The following is an 18,339-nucleotide window of genomic DNA, read 5'->3' on the forward strand; positions in this document are numbered from 1 at the left end:
CGACTCTGCAGGCAACATTACCACATTTGACACAGGTGGCTTCTCCCTTACATCCTAAAATGGTGTGCCTAAAGCACTGGCATTTAAAACAGCACATTGGTTAGGGACATAATGCTGCACACTTAAGCGAAGAAAACATTCCTCGACGTGCTCTGGGAGTTTTGTGCTATTGAACGTAAGGATATAGGAGTCAGATGTTACCAGGTCCCCATCCACCCTCTTCACGATATTATGCACATCGACTATCCCTTCTCAAGCCCACTCTTCATTCAGTTCTTCTTTGGAAATGTCCACTAGAGTCCCACATGTCACAAGACCTTTACTGTAGTTCAAGGTTGTGTGGTGCTCAGTTTCAGTGGTATATCACCTAAGGATTTTTGCCTTCTGCAGGTTTGTCACTTGTTCAGGTCTACAGGTTTTGACCATCAGTGTCCCACTGTGCAACCGCTTGACAGATTTTAATGTACCTGTGATGGCCTCTAAACCCTTCTGAATGTACAAAGGGGAAACTTTTTGAAAGCTTCCCTCTTTTCTTCTAACTATCAAAAACACATTCTGAGCTACAGCATGCATTCTGCTACTAAAAACTGAACCAACCTGAACAAATCCAGTATCTGCAGGACTCACCACACAATGTCTTCTGAACGACTGAGTGTTAGTACCAGCCTGTGGCCCACCTATTCTACTGGAAGGAAAAGGAGAAAATTTTGATGGTTCCAACTCAGTCCCACAAGCAGCCAGCGAAATAAAACTCCACCCAGACAGAGCCCCGTGTGCCTCAGTAAGCCCTACACTACTCAGGTATGGCATGTTGCTGAGAGGTTGTCCACTAACAACTGTTCCACCTCAACAGCCATGCATATCATCAGCATGAAGCACATCTTGGGATTGAGAGTGTTCATGATCCCAGTGCACAAGCCAAGAGTCGTTTCCTATGCCACACATTGTACCACCGCTGCACCGCACAGTGGTGGTGGTGGTGGTGGTGGTGGTGGTTAGTGTTTAACGTCCTGTCGACAACAAGGTCATTAGAGACGGAGCGCAAGCTCGGGTTAGGGAAGGATTGGGAAGGAAATCGGCCGTGCCCTTTCAAAGGAACCATCCCGGCATTTGCCTGAAACGATTTAGGGAAATCACGGAAAACCTAAATCAGGATGGCCGGAGACGGGATTGAACCGTCGTCCTCCCGAATACCGCACAGTCGTCGCTGAAGCATGCCCAGAGCTTACTGTGACCGGAGGCTGGTGGTACTTACCAGTCCCCGGCTCAGGAACCCTGGGATCACCCAACCAATACCCAGCAAAGGAATGCAAAGCCCTTGGGGGCGATATCCAAAGGAGTCAATCCATATGAAGTAGTCCAGTGATGGTTGCTTGACCATTTTTAAATATTTAAATTTTTTATTTGTGATTGCCCTATATTTGAGAAGTTCAAAACAGTTGTTTAAAATAATTTATCTTGCACCTTTACTGGATGGTGGCCATTTTTATTTGAGGGCGCGCGACGATTTTTCTGTCTGGAGACATTAGCGAAAATTTGAATCTCTCTCCACTGGGTTAAGTTACAACATTGCAATTGACATGATTGTTTTTAGAAAAGTGTCCTCTACAACATTGTCTATTATGCAAAATACCCTAAATTCAAAAATAACCAGTCAAAATGACCTCCAAAGTTTGGTATCCAAATTTTCAAAAATCTGCTTTTAGGCCCAAAAATAACAAACAAGGAGTGATTTACGAGAGTATATTTTTTCCTATAGTTAGATATTGTACACTACTAGCCTCATACAGAGCAAAAACACTTACAAATGTTTCCTTAATTTTTTATGAATTTTTAAAATTTAAAAATTTTCATTTTTTGTAAAGTTTGGGGTTAGTTATCTCAGGAGGGACTAAATATAAAAATATGATTTTTGCACAGTTTGTACACCTACATGATAGCAATATACTGTAAAAATTTCAACGTTGATATCTATCAACAAAGATATGAATTTTTGAAAATGAGGAGATAACTCACATTACTCTACAACTGATCTTATGGCTGTTGCCTATTCATGTGTGATATTGGCGGGATATAATTAATTATTATTGAAGTTGTTGTTGTTGTGGTCTTCAGTCCTGAGACTTGTTTGATGCAGCTCTCCATGCTACTCTATCCTGTGCAAGCTTCTTCATCTCCCAGTACCTACTGCAACCTACATCCTTCTGAATCTGCTTAGTGTATTCATCTCTTGGTCTCCCTCTACGATTTTTACCCTCCACGCTGCCCTCCAATGCTAAATTTGTGATCCCTTGATGCCTCAAAACATGTCCTACCACCCCTGCCACCTTTAGAATGTGAAAGAGAGTATTCCAGTCAACACTGTCAAAAGCTTTCTCTAAGTCTACAAATGCTAGAAACGTAGGTTTGCCTTTTCTTAATCTTTCTTCTAAGATAAGTCGTAAGGTTAGTATTGCCTCACGTGTTCCAAAATTTCTACGGAATCCAAACTGATCTTCCCCGAGGTTGGCTTCTAGCAGTTTTTCCATTCGTCTGTAAAGAATTCGCGTTAGTATTTTGCAGCTGTGACTTATTAAACTGATAGTTCGGTAATTTTCACATCTGTCAACACCTGCTTTCTTTGGGATTGGAATTATTATATTCTTCTTGAAGTCTGAGGGTATTTCGCCTGTCTCATACATCTTGCTCACCAGATGATTGAGTTTTGTCAGGACTGGCTCTCCCAAGGCCGTCAGTAGTTCTAATGGAATGTTGTCTACTTCCGGGGCCTTGTTTCGACTCAGGTCTTTCAGTGCTCTGTCAAACTCTTCACGCAGTATCTTATCTCCCATTTCGTCTTCATCTACATTCTCTTCCATTTCCATAATATTGTCCTCAAGTACATCGCCCTTGTATAAACCCTCTATATACTCCTTCCACCTTTCTGCCTTCTCTTCTTTGTTTAGAACTGGGTTGCCATCTGAGCTCTTGATATTCATACAAGTGGTTCTCTTCTCTCCAAAGGTCTCTTTAATTTTCCTGTAGGCAGTATCTATCTTACCCCTAGTGAGACAAGCCTATAAAACCTTACATTTGTCCTCTAGCCATCCCTGCTTAGCCATTTTGCACTTCCTGTCGATCTCATTTTTGAGACGTTAGTATTCCTTTTTGCTTGCTTCATTTACTGCATTTTTATATTTTCTCCTTTCATCAATTAAACTCAATATTTCTTGTGTTACCCAAGGATTTCTATTAGCCCTCGTCTTTTTACCTACTTGATCCTCTGCTGCCTTCACTACTTCATCCCTCAAAGCTACCCATTCTTCTTCTACTGTATTTCTTTCCCCCATTCCTGTAAATTGTTCCCTTATGCTCTCCCTGAAACTCTCTACAACCTCTCGTTCTTTCAGTTTATCCAGGTCCCATCTCCTTAAATTCCCACCTTTTTGCAGTTTCTTCAGTTTCAATCTGCAGTTCATAACCAAGAGATTGTGGTCAGAATCCATATCTGCCCCTGGAAATGTCTTACAATTTAAAACCTGGTTCCTAAATCTCTGTCTTACTATTATATAATCTATCTGATACCTTTTAGTATCTCCAGGATTCTTCCAGGTATACAACCTTCTTTTATGATTCTTGAACCAAGTGTTAGCTATGATTAAGTTATGCTCTGTGCAAAATTCTACAAGGCGGCTTCCTCTTTCATTTCTTCCCCCCAATCCATATTCACCTACTATGTTTCCTTCTCTCCCTTTACCTACTGACGAATTCCAGTCACCCATCACTATTAAATTTTCGTCTCCCTTCACTATCTGAATAATTTCTTTTATTTCATCATACATTTCTTCAATTTCTTCGTCATCTGCAGAGCTAGTTGGCATATAAACTTGTACTACTGTAGTAGGCGTGGGCTTCGTGTCTATCTTGGCCACAATAATGCGTTCACTATGCTGTTTGTAGTAGCTAACCCGCACTCCTATTTTTTTATTCATTATTAAACCTACTCCTGCATTACCTCTATTTGATTTTGTATTTATAACCCTGTAATCACCTGACCAAAAGTCTTGTTCCTCCTGCCACCGAACTTCACTAATTCCCACTATATCTAACTTTGACCTATCCATTTCCCTTTTTAAATTTTCTAACCTACCTGCCCGATTAAGGGATCTGACATTCCACGCTCCGATCCATAGAACGCCAGTTTTCTTTCTCCTGATAACGGCGTCCTCTTGAGTAGTCCCCGCCCTGAGATCCGAATCGGGGACTATTTTACCTCCGGAATATTTTACCCAAGAGGACGCCATCATCATTTAATCACACAGTAAAGCTGCATGTCCTTGGTAAAAATTATGGCTGTAGTTTCCCCTTGCTTTCAGCATTATTGAAGTAAGGTACTGAATTATATACAAAAAGTGGAAACATCACTGAAATTAACATTTATATTATTTTGACATACTTAAAATAAATATTTTCAATTAACATCCTTCGAGATTTGACTGTTCCTAAACCTGGTGGTGAACGTTAAGAACACTTATTTCTTGAGACAGCTTCTGTGATATAGAATAAGACCCCCCAGTTGCTGTGGTAAGTTCAAGCACTGAAGGTTTCCTTAAAAAAATTTTCATTGGTATCCAAACTTTGTCACTAGTATATTTCTTGAATGATGTTCTTGGGCCAGTAGGGTGATAAAAATGCACAGAAACCTTATTGTTTCCTAAACTTCTTATTATTATTATTATTGGACCACTTCATCTGGATTGACCCAAAGAGGTTCTGGTCAAACATAAAGTATTTATTGGACCACTTCATTTGGATTGACCCAAAGAGGTACTGGTCAAACATAAAATAAACCAGAGGCAAGATACAATTGATACCTTCCCAGAGGTTAGCACACTGGACTCGAGTTTAGGAAGACGATGGGTCAAACACGTGTCCGGCCATCCTGATTTAGGGTCCCCGTGATTCCCCAAAATAGATTCAGGAAAATACTGGGATGGTTCCTTTGAAAGGGCGTGACTGATTCCTTTCCCATCCTTCCCTAAGCTGATAGGATCAATGACCTTGCTGTTTGGTCCCCTCCCACAAATCAACCAACCAAACTTCACAGCACAACACCAATGGTAATGTCACTAATGACAGTGCCAGTAGAGTGGAGTTACTAAATACGGTTTTCCGAAATGCCTTCACCAAACAAGACAAAATAAATATTATAGAATTTGAATCCAGAACAATTGCCCACACGAGAAACTTCCAAGTAGATGGCCGTGGTGTAGCAAAGCAGCTTAAATCTCTGAATTAAGGCAAGTCTTCCAATCTAGATTGTATACCAATTATGTTTCTTTCAGCGTATGGTGACACACTAGCTACATACTTAGCACTCATACCAAACCATTCACTCACTGAAAGATCTGTAACTAAAAACTGTAAAGTTTCACTTGTCACACCAATACTCAAGAAAGGAAATAGATGTAATCTGCTGAATTGCAGACCAATATCACAAACATCAATTTGCAGCAGGATTTTAGAACATATGAGGTCTGTTCAAAAAATTACAGAAAATCCGTAATTTCCGTAATGTTGGAGGAAAATGCAGTTGACATCCCTGCACACGCCTGTGTTTAATGTGTAACTGCCAGAAGTTTCATAGTTGTATGTCTGTTAGTTGTTGTTCAGTGCTGTATTAAATAGAATGTTGTGTCACACAGTTTGTGAATTCTGAAATGGCAGATTTAGAGGAACAATGCGTCTGCATTAAATTTTGCATGAAACTCATGAAAATCTTCACAGAGACACACCAAATGATGCAGAAAGCCTACAGCGATGAGTGCTTAAGTTGTACTTGTAGCTAAGTATGGTTCACAAGGTTTAAAAATGACCATAAGGAAGTTAAAGCTGACCCTCATTCAGGACCCCCACTGACATCTACTGACGATGCTCATGTCAGGAACATCAATTAACTTGTGGTGTGCCAACTGAAGACTGACTGAGAGATTACAGAAGAATATAACATTTCAGTTGGATCATGTCTTGAAATCCTGACACAGCATCTACATCTACATCTACATCCATACTCCGCAAGCCACCTGACGGTATGTGGCGGAGGGTACCTTGAGTACCTCTATCGGTTCTCCCTTCTATTCCAGTCTCGTATTGTTTGTGGAAAGAAGGATTGTCGGTATGCCTCTGTGTGGGCTCTAATCTCTCTGATTTTATCCTCATGGTCTCTTCGCAAGATATACGTAGGAGGGAGCAATATACTGCTTGACTCTTCGGTGAAGGTATGTTTTCGAAACTTCAACAAAAGCCTGTACTGAGCTAATGAGCGTCTTTCCTGCAGAGTCTTCCACTGGAGTTTATCTATCACCTCTGTAACGCTTTCACGATTACTAAATGATCCTGTAACGAAGCGCACTGCTCTCCGTTGGATCTTCTCTATCTCTTCTATCAACCCTGTTTGATACGTATCCCACACTGCTGAGCAGTATTCAAGCAGCGGGCGAACAAGCATACTGTAACCTACTTCCTTTGTTTTCAGATTGCATTTCCTTAGGATTCTTCCAATGAATCTCAGTCTGGCATCTGCTTTACCGACGATCAACTTTATATGATCATTCCATTTTAAATCACTCCTAACGCGTACTCCCAGATAATTTATGGCATTAACTGCTTCCAGTTGCTGACCTGCTATATTGTACCTAAATGATAAGGGATCTTTCTTTCTATGCAGATCCTCCTGCATTTCAGTACAATTTTCCATTGTTACAACCTCTCGATATACCACAGCATCATCTGCAAAAAGCCTCAGTGAACTTCCGATGTCATCCACAAGGTCATTTATGTATATTGTGAACAGCAACGGTCCTATGACACTCCCCTGCGGCACACCTGAAATCCCTCTTACTTCGGAAGACTTCTCGCCATTGAGAATGACATGCTGCGTTCTGTTATCTAGGAACTCTTCAATCCAATCACACAATTTGTCTGATAGTCCATATGCTCTTACTTTGTTCATTAAACGACTGTGGGGAACTGTATCGAACGCCTTGCGGAAGTCAAGAAACATGGCATCTACCTGGGAACCCGTTTCTATGGCCCTCTGAGTCTCGTGGACGAATAGCGTGAGCTGGGCTTCACACGGCCGCCTTTTTCGAAACCCATGCTGATTCCTACAGAGTAGATTTCTAGTCTCCAGAAAAGTCATTATACTCGAACATAATACGTGTTCCAAAATTCTACAACTGATCGACATTAGAGATATAGGTCTATAGTTCTGCACATCTGTTCGACGTCCCTTCTTGAAAATGGGGATGACCTGTGCCCTTTTCCAATCCTTTGGAATGCTACGCTCTTCTAGAGACCTACGGTACACTGCTGCAAGAAGAGGGGCAAGTTCCTTCGCATACTCTGTGTAAAACCGAACTGGTATCCCATCAGGTCCAGCGGCCTTTCCTCTTTTGAGTGATTTTAATTGTTTCTTTATCCCTCTGTCGTCTATTTCGATATCTACCATTTTGTCATCTCTGCGACAATCTAGAGAAGGAACTACAGTGCAGTCTTCCTCTTGGAATGCATGGTGTTACCGTCAAGTTCATCCCACAGCTCACGAGTCAAGACCAGAAAGACCTTCACCTCGCAATGTGTGAAGAGCTTTTGTATTGTGCAAATAAGAACAAGATATTCCTCAAGAGAATCATAACTCACGATGAGACGTGGGTTGATAGTTATGATGTTGACACCACAGTTCAGTCTTCACAATGAGTCGGAAAAGGTCCTCCAAGACCAAAAAAAGCTTGTTAGGTCAGAGGAGGAGGAGGAGGAGGAGGAGGAGACTAGTGTTTAACGTCCCGTCGACAACGAGGTCATTAGAGATGGAGCGCAAGCTCAGGGTAGGGAAGGATGGGGAAGGAAATCGGCCGTGCCCTTTCAAAGGAACCATCCCGGCATTTGCCTGAAGCGATTTAGGGAAATCACAGAAAACCTAAATCAGGATGGCCGGAGACGGGACTGAACCGTCGTCCTCCCGAACGTGAGTCCAGTGTGCTAACCACAGCGCCACCTCGCTCGGTTTCTTAGGTCAGGTCAAACCTCAAAGTTACGCTGATAGTTTTCTCTGATTTTTGAAGGACTAGTTCATCATGAATTCATGCTACAGAGACAAGCTGTTAACTGATGGTACTATCGAGACATGTTGCGACGCCTGCGAGAAAACGTTAGAAGGAAACAGCCTGAAATGTGGCGAGACATTCATGGCTCTTGCATCACTATAATGCACCTACATATTCATCCCTGTTGGTGCATGACAATTGCACTAAAAATGAAATCACTGTGCTGCCTCATCCTCCGTACTCTCCACACCTGGTCCCTGCGGACTGTTTCTTTTATTTCCGAAGTTGAAAACTACAAGGGTGAGTCAATTATTATCCGCAATTTAGTTATATTTTTGTTTATTTTGGTAGTACTGTCATTTTACGATTATGACGCATGCCTTGTTTATTTGTTATTATATCTTTGCAATTTTCAAGCTGCTAGGCTAGTTTCGTTACTGCTGCCATGCTGTTAATCACGGTTGCTCCACTGTCTATTAGCACCAAAGAAGAGCAACATTCAGTGATCCGTTTTTTGTGGTCAGAAGGCATGTCAGGCGCCAAAATTCATTGAAGACTTTTGGTGCATTACGGGAACAGTGTTTTGCCACAACGGAGTGCCTACAAAAGGACTGAAAAATTCCGAAATAGTCATACAAGTGTTACACATGATGAAGGAGCCGGATGACCATTTACTGCCACAAATTAAGAAAACATTGAGCGTTCACGTGAAATGATTCTCTTAGGCAGACGATTAACTATTGACAAAGTGGTACATTGTCTGCAAGTCAGTCACGGTTCTGCCTACGAAATTATCCACAACAGACGAAACATGGATCCATCATTACGAGCCGGAGAGTAAACAGCGGAGTATGGAATGGAAAAATCCAAATTTGCCGTGCAAGAAAAATTTCATGACCCAACTGTCTGCAGGAAAACTGATGCTTACAGTATTCTGGCACACACAAGGTCCTGTACTGGAACATTATGGGGAAAGGGACACAACAATAAACAGCGTGCGTTACAGTGAGATGCTAAAGCCTGCAATTCCAAGCAAACACCAAGGTTTGCTGTCAAAAGGTGGTGTGTTGTTGCACTACAATGCCCATCTGCATATTGCTGCCCACACTGCTGAAACACTCCAGAAACTTAAATTTGAAGTACTGGATCATCCTCCATATAGTCCTGATCTTTCCCCTTCTGACTATCACCTGTTTGGTCCACTCAAGCATGAATTAAGGGGCTGTTGATTTGCCTCGGACAAAGCGGTGAAAGAAGTGGTGCATTCCTGGCTCACAGCTCAACCGGGAACCTTCTTTTATGAGGGCATCAGGAAGCTTGTACAACAATGGACCAATTGCATTGAAATGCAAGGAGACTTATGTCAAAAAATGATGTACTTGTAAGTTTCCTATTTGATTACAATAAAATTTTATAACTACTTTGCAGATAATAATTGACTTACCCTCGTACATTGAAAGGATGAAGATTCGCACCGACAGATGAGATAAAAGAAAATTCACACATGGTGCTTCACGAGATCCAGCAATAGGCATACCAAGACTTATTTCAGAAGTGGAAACGGTGTTGAGAGCAGTGTATCAATTGCGGAGGAGACTATTTTGGAGACAATGCATAATAAGTAAAAGGTAATCGTAGAAAAATTTTATGGACAATGTTTCGGAATGTTTTGAACAGACCTCGTGTACTGTGTTCAAACATTCTGAATTACCTTGAAGAAATGACCTATTAACACACAGCCAGCACGAATTCAGAAAATACTGCTCTTGTGAAACACAACCAGCTCTGTTCCTCACAAGAGACTTCTAATCAAATTGTATGCCTATGGAGTATCATCTTGGCTTGCAACTGCATTCATGATCTGTCAGAAACGTCACACTTTGTAATAATTGATGGAAAGTCATCGAATAAAACAGAAGTGGTATCTGGCATTTCCTAAGGGAGTGTTATAGGCCCTCTGCTATTCCTAAACTATATAAATGATTTAGGACCCAATCTGAGCAGCCCTCTTAAGATTGTTTGTAGATGATGCTGTCATTTACCATCTAGTAAAGTCATTAGACAATCAAAACCAATTGTAAAATAACTTAAGACTCAATGGCTGCCTGGTTTGAAAAGCGGCAATTGACTCTAAACATGGAAAAGTATGAATGAAATCATACACATGAGTATGAAAAGGAATTCATTAAATTTCAGTTACATCATAAATCACGGAAATCTACAGACTATCAATTCAGCTGAATACCTAGGAATTACAATTACAAACAACTTAAATTGAAATGACCACACAGATAATGTTGTGGTGAAGGCAAATCGAAGACTGTATTTTACTGGCAGACCACTTACAAGACACAACAAGTCTACTGACGAGAATGCCTACATTATGATTGTCTGTCCTCTGCTGGAGTATTACTTTGTTTTTGGGATCCATACCAGATGGGATTGCTGGAGGACAAGAAAAAGGTCCAAAGAAGGGCAGCAGGAGGGGGTGGTAATCATTAAAACAAAGGAGTTATTCATTGTGGCAAGATTTTTTTCAATGAATCATATCACCAACTTTCTGCTCTGAATGTGAAAATATTTTATTGACACCAACCAATATACGAAGAAATTATCATAAGAGAAATCAGAGCTCGCATGGAGAGACTTACATTTTAACTTTTCCCATGCACTCACTGTTCAAGAGTAGAAAAGTAAGAAATAGTCCGAAGGTGGTTTGATGAACATTCTGACAGCCACGTAAGTGTGAACTGTGGAGTAGTTACGTAGATGTAGACAGGGACCAACCAAATAAGCTTGTGCAACTGTTAAGGCACTGAGCTCGTATTCAGGGGGTTAGGGTTCACACTGACCAGCTATCATGATTTGGGATTTCCATGGTCTTTCTAGATCACTTCAGGCAAATGCAAGGATGGTTCCTTCATGAAGGCCATGGCCGACAATACTTCCTATCATTATAGAGCATACTCAGCTATTGTGTTGATCTGTATTTTGGGCTACTGATTTTTATTGTATTACTGTGACAAATCCTATATTATTTTGAGATGAATCCATGACGAAATAAACAAACAAATGAATGAAGGTAATGGAGGATATTTTTAAAATTCTAACTCAGTTTTACATAGCAAGCTAACTGTTGACTTTATTCAAGCTATCCACAAATACAAAATCACATAAACATAAATTAAGCAATAATTAGCTTCGAAGTTCAGAAATGGCCATTTTAAGTAGAACAATGACCTTTCTTTGAGGAGTTATATTAACATCTAACACTATGAACTCTTACAATATCATACAGTATTCTATAAATACATCTATACTATGGAAACCACCGTGAGGTGCATGGCAGAGGGTATGTCACATTGTACCAGTTTTTAGGGTTTCTACCTGATATGTTCACATATGGAGTGTGGGAAGAATGATTGAATGTCTCTGTGCATGCAGTAATTATTCTCATCTTATCCTCAAGATCCCTGTGTGAGTGATATATAGGGGGTTGTATATCGCTAGAGTAATAATTTAAAGCCGGTTCCTGAAACTTGGTTAATAAATTTACTCAGGATAGTTTACATCTATCTTCAAGAGTCTGCCATTTCAGTTCCTTCTGTAACTCTGTGACAGTCTCCCATGGATTAAATACAACTGTGACCGATCGTGCTGCCCTTCTCTGTATATGTGCAATATCCAACCCTATCTGGTACGGGTCCCACACACTTGAGCAATATTCTAGCATGGGTTGCACGAGTGGTTTGTAAGCAGCACTAAACAGTCCTCCAAAGTAGTACGTTCAGTCAACGATTTAACAATTGCAAATTTCAGGGAAAGCCTACAGCAGTTAGACTGGGATGAGGTGTACCGTGAACCTGATGCCAATTTAAAATATAATTTATTTCGTGACACTTTTGTAAATGCATTTGAAAACTGCTTCCCCAAGAAAATAGTTAAATATACTTGTAAGAAACCATGTAACAAACCATGGCTTACTAAGGGTATAAAAATATCTTGTAACCGGAAGCAAGAAAGAGTAGTTACCCAGAAACTATCAAACATTATAAAAACTACTGTGCTATATTAAGAAAAGTTATTAAAAAATCCAGAGGTACGTGTATCATGTCTAAACTCAGCAACTCTGATAATAAAATTAAAACAATTTGGAATATTATTAAAAGAGAAACAGGTCAACCAAGATCACAGGAAGACAGTATTACCATCAAATTGAATGAAAACTTTACAAACAAAAAGTCAGAAGTTGAAAATATTTTTAACAATCATTTTCTAAATGTTGTGGATATAGTAGGATCCAGGTGTTCATTAGAAGATGCTAGGCTGTTAGTGGAAGAGGCCATACCTATGCAATTTGATACAATTGAAATCTCACCCACTTCTCCCTCTGAAATCAGGAAAATAATAAACTTGCTTAAAAGCAAAAACTCACATGGAATTTATGGCATTTCCAGCAAAATACTAAAAGCTTGTTCTCAACAGATAAGTAAGATTCTCAGCCATCTGTGTAATAGCTCTCTGGAACAGGGCATTTTCCCTGATAGACTGAAATATGCTATTGTTATACCTTTGCATAAAAAAGGGGATAGATCTGATGTCAACAATTACCGTCCAATCTCCCTTCTAACAGCTTTATCCAAAATTTTTGAGAAAGTAATGTATTTAAGAGTAGCTTCACATATCTGTAAAAATGAAGTACTAACAAAATGTCAGTTTGGTTTCCAGAAAGGTTTTTCAACAGAAAATGCCATATATGCCATATTTCACCAATCAAATTTTGAATGATCTGAATAACTGAACACCACCCATTGGGATTTTTTGTGATCTCTCAAAGGCTTTTGATTGTGTAAATCATGAAATTCTGCTAGACAAGCTCAAGTATTGTGGCATGAGTGGGACAGTGCACAAATGGTTTAATTCGTACCTAACTGGAAGAGTGCAGAAAGTTGATATAAGCAGTTCTCATAATATGCAAAGATCAGCACATTCCTCAAACTGGGGAACTATCAAGAATGGGGTTCCACAAGGGTCAGTCTTGGGTCCTTTGTTGTTCTTAATATATATTAATGACTTGCCATTCTGTATTCATGAAGAGGCAAAGTTTGTTCTCTTTGCTGATGATACAAGTATAGTAATCACACCTGACAAACAAGAATTAACTGATGAAATTGTCAATACTCTCAATGAATTTTGGTAAGACACAGTACATACAGTTCCGTACAGTAAATGGTATGACGCCATTAATAAATATAGACCTTAATCAGAAGCATATAGCTAAGGTAGAATATTCAAAATTTTTAGGTGTGTCCATTGATGAGAGATTAAATTGAAAGAAACACATTGATGATCTGCTGAAACGTTTGAGTTCAGCTACTTATGCAATAAGGGTCATTGCAAATTTTGGTGATAAACATCTTAGTAAATTAGCTTACTATGCCTATATTCACTCATTGCTTGCATAAGGCATCATATTTTGGGGTAATTCATGACTGAGGAATAAAGTATTTATTGCACAAAAGTGTGTAATCAGAATAATAGCTGGAGTCCACCCAAGATCATCCTGCAGACATTTATTTAAGGATCTAGGGACATTCACAGTAGCTTCTCAGTATATATACTCTCTTATGAAATTTGTTATCAACAAACCAAACCCAATTCAAAAGTAATAGCAGTGTGCATAACTACAATACTAGGAGAAAGGATGATCTTCACTATTCAAGATTAAATCTAACTTTGGCACAGAAAGGGGTGAATTATACTGGCACTAAAGTCTTTGGTCACTTACCAAATAGTATCAAAAGTCTGACAGATAACCAACAAGTATTTAAGAAGAAATTAAAAGAATTTCTGAATGACAACTCCTTCTACTCCATAGAGGAATTTTTACAAATAAATTAAGGAAAAAAAATTGTTATATTAACTTAATTATGTTGTTAAATTAACTTAATTATGTCATGTATTGGAAAATTTGACTCGTTCCATATCATTACGAAATATCGTATTCATGATCCATGGAACTGGTATTAATCTAATCTAATCAATCTCTTTTGTAGACTCATTGCACTTTCCCAGTAGTCTACCAATCACGAAAACTACCACCTGCTTTACCCATGACTGAACCTATGTGATCATTCCATTTCATATCCCTACATAATGTTACACCCAGGTATTTGTATGAGTTGGCCAATTCCAACAGTGACTCACTGATATTATAGTCATAGGTTACTACATTTTTTCGTTTTGTGAAGTCCAAAATTTTACATTTCCGAACATTTACAGCAAGTTGCCAGTCTCTGCACCATGTTGAAATCTTATCAAGATCTGACTGAATATTTATGCAGATTCTCTCATATAGTACTTCACTATAGATAACTGCACCATCTGCAAAAAGCCTGATTTTACAATTAATATTGTCTACAAGGACATTAATATACAACATGAACACCAAGTGACCAACACACTTCCCTGGGGCACACTTAAATTTACTTCTACATCTGACAATGACTCTCCATCCAAGATTACATGCTGTCTCCTCCCTACCAAAAAGTCCTCAATCCAGTCACAAATTTTGGTTGATACCCCATATGACCATACTTTTGACAATAAGCATAGGTGTGACATTGAGTCAAATGTTTTCTGTAAATCAAGAAACACTGCACCTACCATGTTGTCTTGATCCAAATGCTTTCAGTATATCATGTGAGAATAGTGCAAGTTAGGTTTCACACAATCAGTCTTTTCGAAAACCATGCTTGTTAGCATTGAGAAGGTCATTCTGATCAAGAAACTCATTATGTTAGAGCTCAGAATATGTTCTAAGATTCTACAACAAATTGACGTCAAGGATACTGGATGGTAGTTTTGTGGATCACCTCTACTATCCTTCTTGTAGACGGGTGTGATCTGTGACTTTTTCCAAGAACTGCAAATGGGTTTTAGTTCTGAGGTATGTATGATAGATTATAGTGAGAAGAGGAGCTAACTTAGCCACAAATTCTGTATAGAAGTTGACAGGGATTCCATTGGGGCCTGGAGCTTTGTTCAGTTTTAATAACTTCAGCTGTTTGTCAACACCACTGACACTAATACTTATTTCATTCATCTTTCCAGTGGTCTGAGGATTAAATTCGGGCAATTCTCTGCGGTTTTTCTTCGTAAAGAAACATTTGAAAACAGAGTAAAGCATTTCAGCTTTTGCTTTGCTACCTTCAATTTCAGTTCCTGTCTCATTCACGAGGGACAGTACACTGACTTTGGTGCCACTAACAGCCTTTACATATGACCAGAATTTCTTTGGGTTTTGTGAAATTTCATCTGACAATATTCTATTATGGTAGTCACTGATGGCATCATGCATTGCTCTCTTGACAGCCAAATGTGTTTCATTCAGCATCTCTCTGCCTGTAGCCCTACACTTTGTTTTCACCTATTACGCAGTAATCTCTCTCTCTCTTTTGTAGTTTCTTTACAGTGGCTGCATACCATGGAGTTACCCTCACAGTATGAACTGTTCTCATGGATACATATCTATCCAGTGTGTGGTCAACTATTCTTTTAAACCTGAGCCAGAGTTCCTCTACATGCTCCTAGCCTGTGCTGAAAGTTTCAAGTTCCTCATTGAGATATGACATTACTGATTTTTTTATCTAGTTTGCTGAGCATACACACTGTATGTTCAGAAGTATACGGACACCCCCAAAAACATACGTTTTTCATATTAGGTGCATTGTGCTGTGAGGTACTCCATATCAGCAACCTCAGTAGTCATTACACATTGTGAGAGAGCAGAAAGGGGTGCTCTGCAGAACTCGCAGAACTCATGGACTTCGAATGTGCTCAGGTGATTGGGTGTCACTTGTGTCATATGTCTGTATGCGAGATTTCCACACTCCTAAACATCCCTATGTCCACTGTTTCCGATGGGAAATGTTAAGGGACATGTACAGCACAAAAGGGTACACGCCGACCTTGTCTGTTGACTGACAGAGACAGCCAACAGTTGAAGAGTGTTGTAATGTGTAATGGGCAGACATCTATCCCGACTATCACACAGGAATTCCAAACTGCATCAGGATCCACTGCAAGTACTATGACAGTTAGGCGAAAGGTGAGAAAACTTGGATTTCATGGTCGAGCGGCTGCTCATAAGCCACACGTCACACCAGTAAAAGCCAAACAATGCCTCGCTTGGTGTAAGGAGTGTAAACATTGGACGATTGAACAGTGGAAAAAGTCGAATGGAATGATGAATCACAGTACACACTGTGGCAGTGCGACGGCTGGGTGTGCGTATGGCAAATGCCTGTTGAATGTCATCTGCCAGTGTGTGTAGGGCCAACAGTAAAATTGGGAGGTGGTGGTGTTATAGCGTGGTCGTGTTTTTCATGGAGGGGGCTTGCACCCCTTGTTGTTTTGTGTGGCATTAACACAGCACAGGCCTACATTGATGTTTAAGCACCTTCTTGCTTCCCACTATTGAAGAGCAATTTGGGAATGGCGATTGGTATCTTTCAACATGATCGAGCACCTGTTCATAATGCACGGCCTGTGGTGGAGTGGTTACACGACAATAACATCCCTGAAACGGACTGGCCTGCACGGAGTCCTGACCTGAATCCTATAGAACACCTTTGGGATGTTTTGGAATGCCGACTTCTTGCCAGGCCTCACCGACCGACATCGCTACCTCTCCTCAGTGCAGCACTCTGTGAAAAATGGGCTGATAATCCCCAAGAAATCTTCCAGCACCTGACTGAACGTATACCTGCAAGAGTGGAAGCTGTAATCAAGGCTAAGGGTTAGCCAACACCATACTGAATTCCAGCATTACCGATGGAGGGCACCATGAACTTTTAAGTCATTTTCTGCCAGGTGGTACTTCGGATCATATAGTGTATATCTTTCTGCTTGCTTTGGTTCTCCTTTGTATTTTGGTGATCACTGTTGCCACAACCGCATCATGGTTACTAATACCAGTTTCAACAAGGACATCACATAGAGGTACGTCTATTTGTTGCCATTAGACCCAATACATTTCCATCACGAGTAGGGTTCCTAGCTTTCTGTTCTAGGTAGTTTTCAGAGAAGGCATTTAGTAAAGTCTCACAGGATGTCTTATCACACCCACCATTAACAAATCTGTAATTTTCCCAATTAACTTTTAAATGATTAAAATCTCCACTGATGATTATAGTATGACTGGGGAACTCACATACAAGTGAAATGAGGTTTCCTCTGAAGTTTTTGGTTCCATAAGGAGATGAGTCTGAAGAGTGACAGAAGGATCCAAATATCATTTTATGCCCACCCCTGACACTGAGTGTTGCCCACACAATCTCACATGCAGCTTCAATTTCTATCTCAGTGGATTTGAGTTTTTAGTCTACTGCGACCAACACCACCCCCATTTCATATTTGCCTATCCTTTTGATATACACTTAAATTTTCACAAAAAATCTTTCTGCTATAGAGCAAAACTCATCCATAGCTGTATAAAATCACTGATGACATAACAAAAGAGTATTTTCTCAAACAGGGGAAAAATAAAGATGAGAAACGAAGAGTAAGGTCGTGGAGTTAATGTATGATGAGATAGATTCATATTCTAGAAAAATGTTCATTATGAGCTGTTGATAATCAATAGGTAAAGGTTGAGAGTAAAATTTGAAAGGAATAAGTGAATGCACACACATTAAATTTTAATAGGCTACCAAGATTAATGTATAAATTAATATAGTGACTGAGTAATGTAACATAGAAAAATGACTTTGTAAATAAATTATATACTTACTCACGTCGTTTGAGTTCAGTTTTTGCTTTTGCTGGCAAATGGCGCCCATCAAATACAAGAATTGGCTTTATATTATGTGATAACAACATGTTTACAAGCTTCATACAATAAGTCACATACCTGAAATTAAAAGGACAGACAGAAAGAAATGAGATGGCTACCACAAACAAGCTCCTTATCACAGCAGATGTCTATTTTAATATTTCATTTTCTTACTCACAAGTGCAAAATGAACACACACAAATTATTTTTTTAAAGAATGGCATTATTTGTGTCAAGGCTATATATTTTCTGAGAACAGTTTTTATTTAAACAACGTGACATGGATTTGACAAATCTGGGACCGAGTTTTTAAGCACAGGTCATACAATTCCCATAAATTACAGGACAACAATTTGTGAAGGTGTAGCTGGTGACAAATAGTGTCCCACATGTATCACATCGAATTCAGATCAGGCACAT

The 18,339-nt window shown here is 39.6% G+C and overlaps 1 protein-coding gene across 2 annotated transcripts in view; it reads right to left on the reverse strand.

Annotated features, from left to right (window-relative positions):
- LOC126249061 (exonuclease 1) overlaps positions 1-18,339 on the reverse strand; it is a 170,326-nt gene that overhangs the window by 147,452 nt on the left and 4,535 nt on the right. Inside the window, exon 2 of one of the 2 annotated variants that reach the window (XM_049950712.1) lies at positions 17,878-17,997. In XM_049950712.1, coding sequence (XP_049806669.1) covers positions 17,878-17,997 — 120 coding nt within the window. The remainder of the gene's footprint in view (positions 1-17,877; positions 17,998-18,339) is intronic. The other variant, XM_049950713.1, reaches the window with a different exon arrangement.

Source organism: Schistocerca nitens, chromosome 3 (assembly GCF_023898315.1).
Source record: "Schistocerca nitens isolate TAMUIC-IGC-003100 chromosome 3, iqSchNite1.1, whole genome shotgun sequence".
Taxonomy (NCBI): Eukaryota; Metazoa; Arthropoda; class Insecta; order Orthoptera; family Acrididae; genus Schistocerca; species Schistocerca nitens.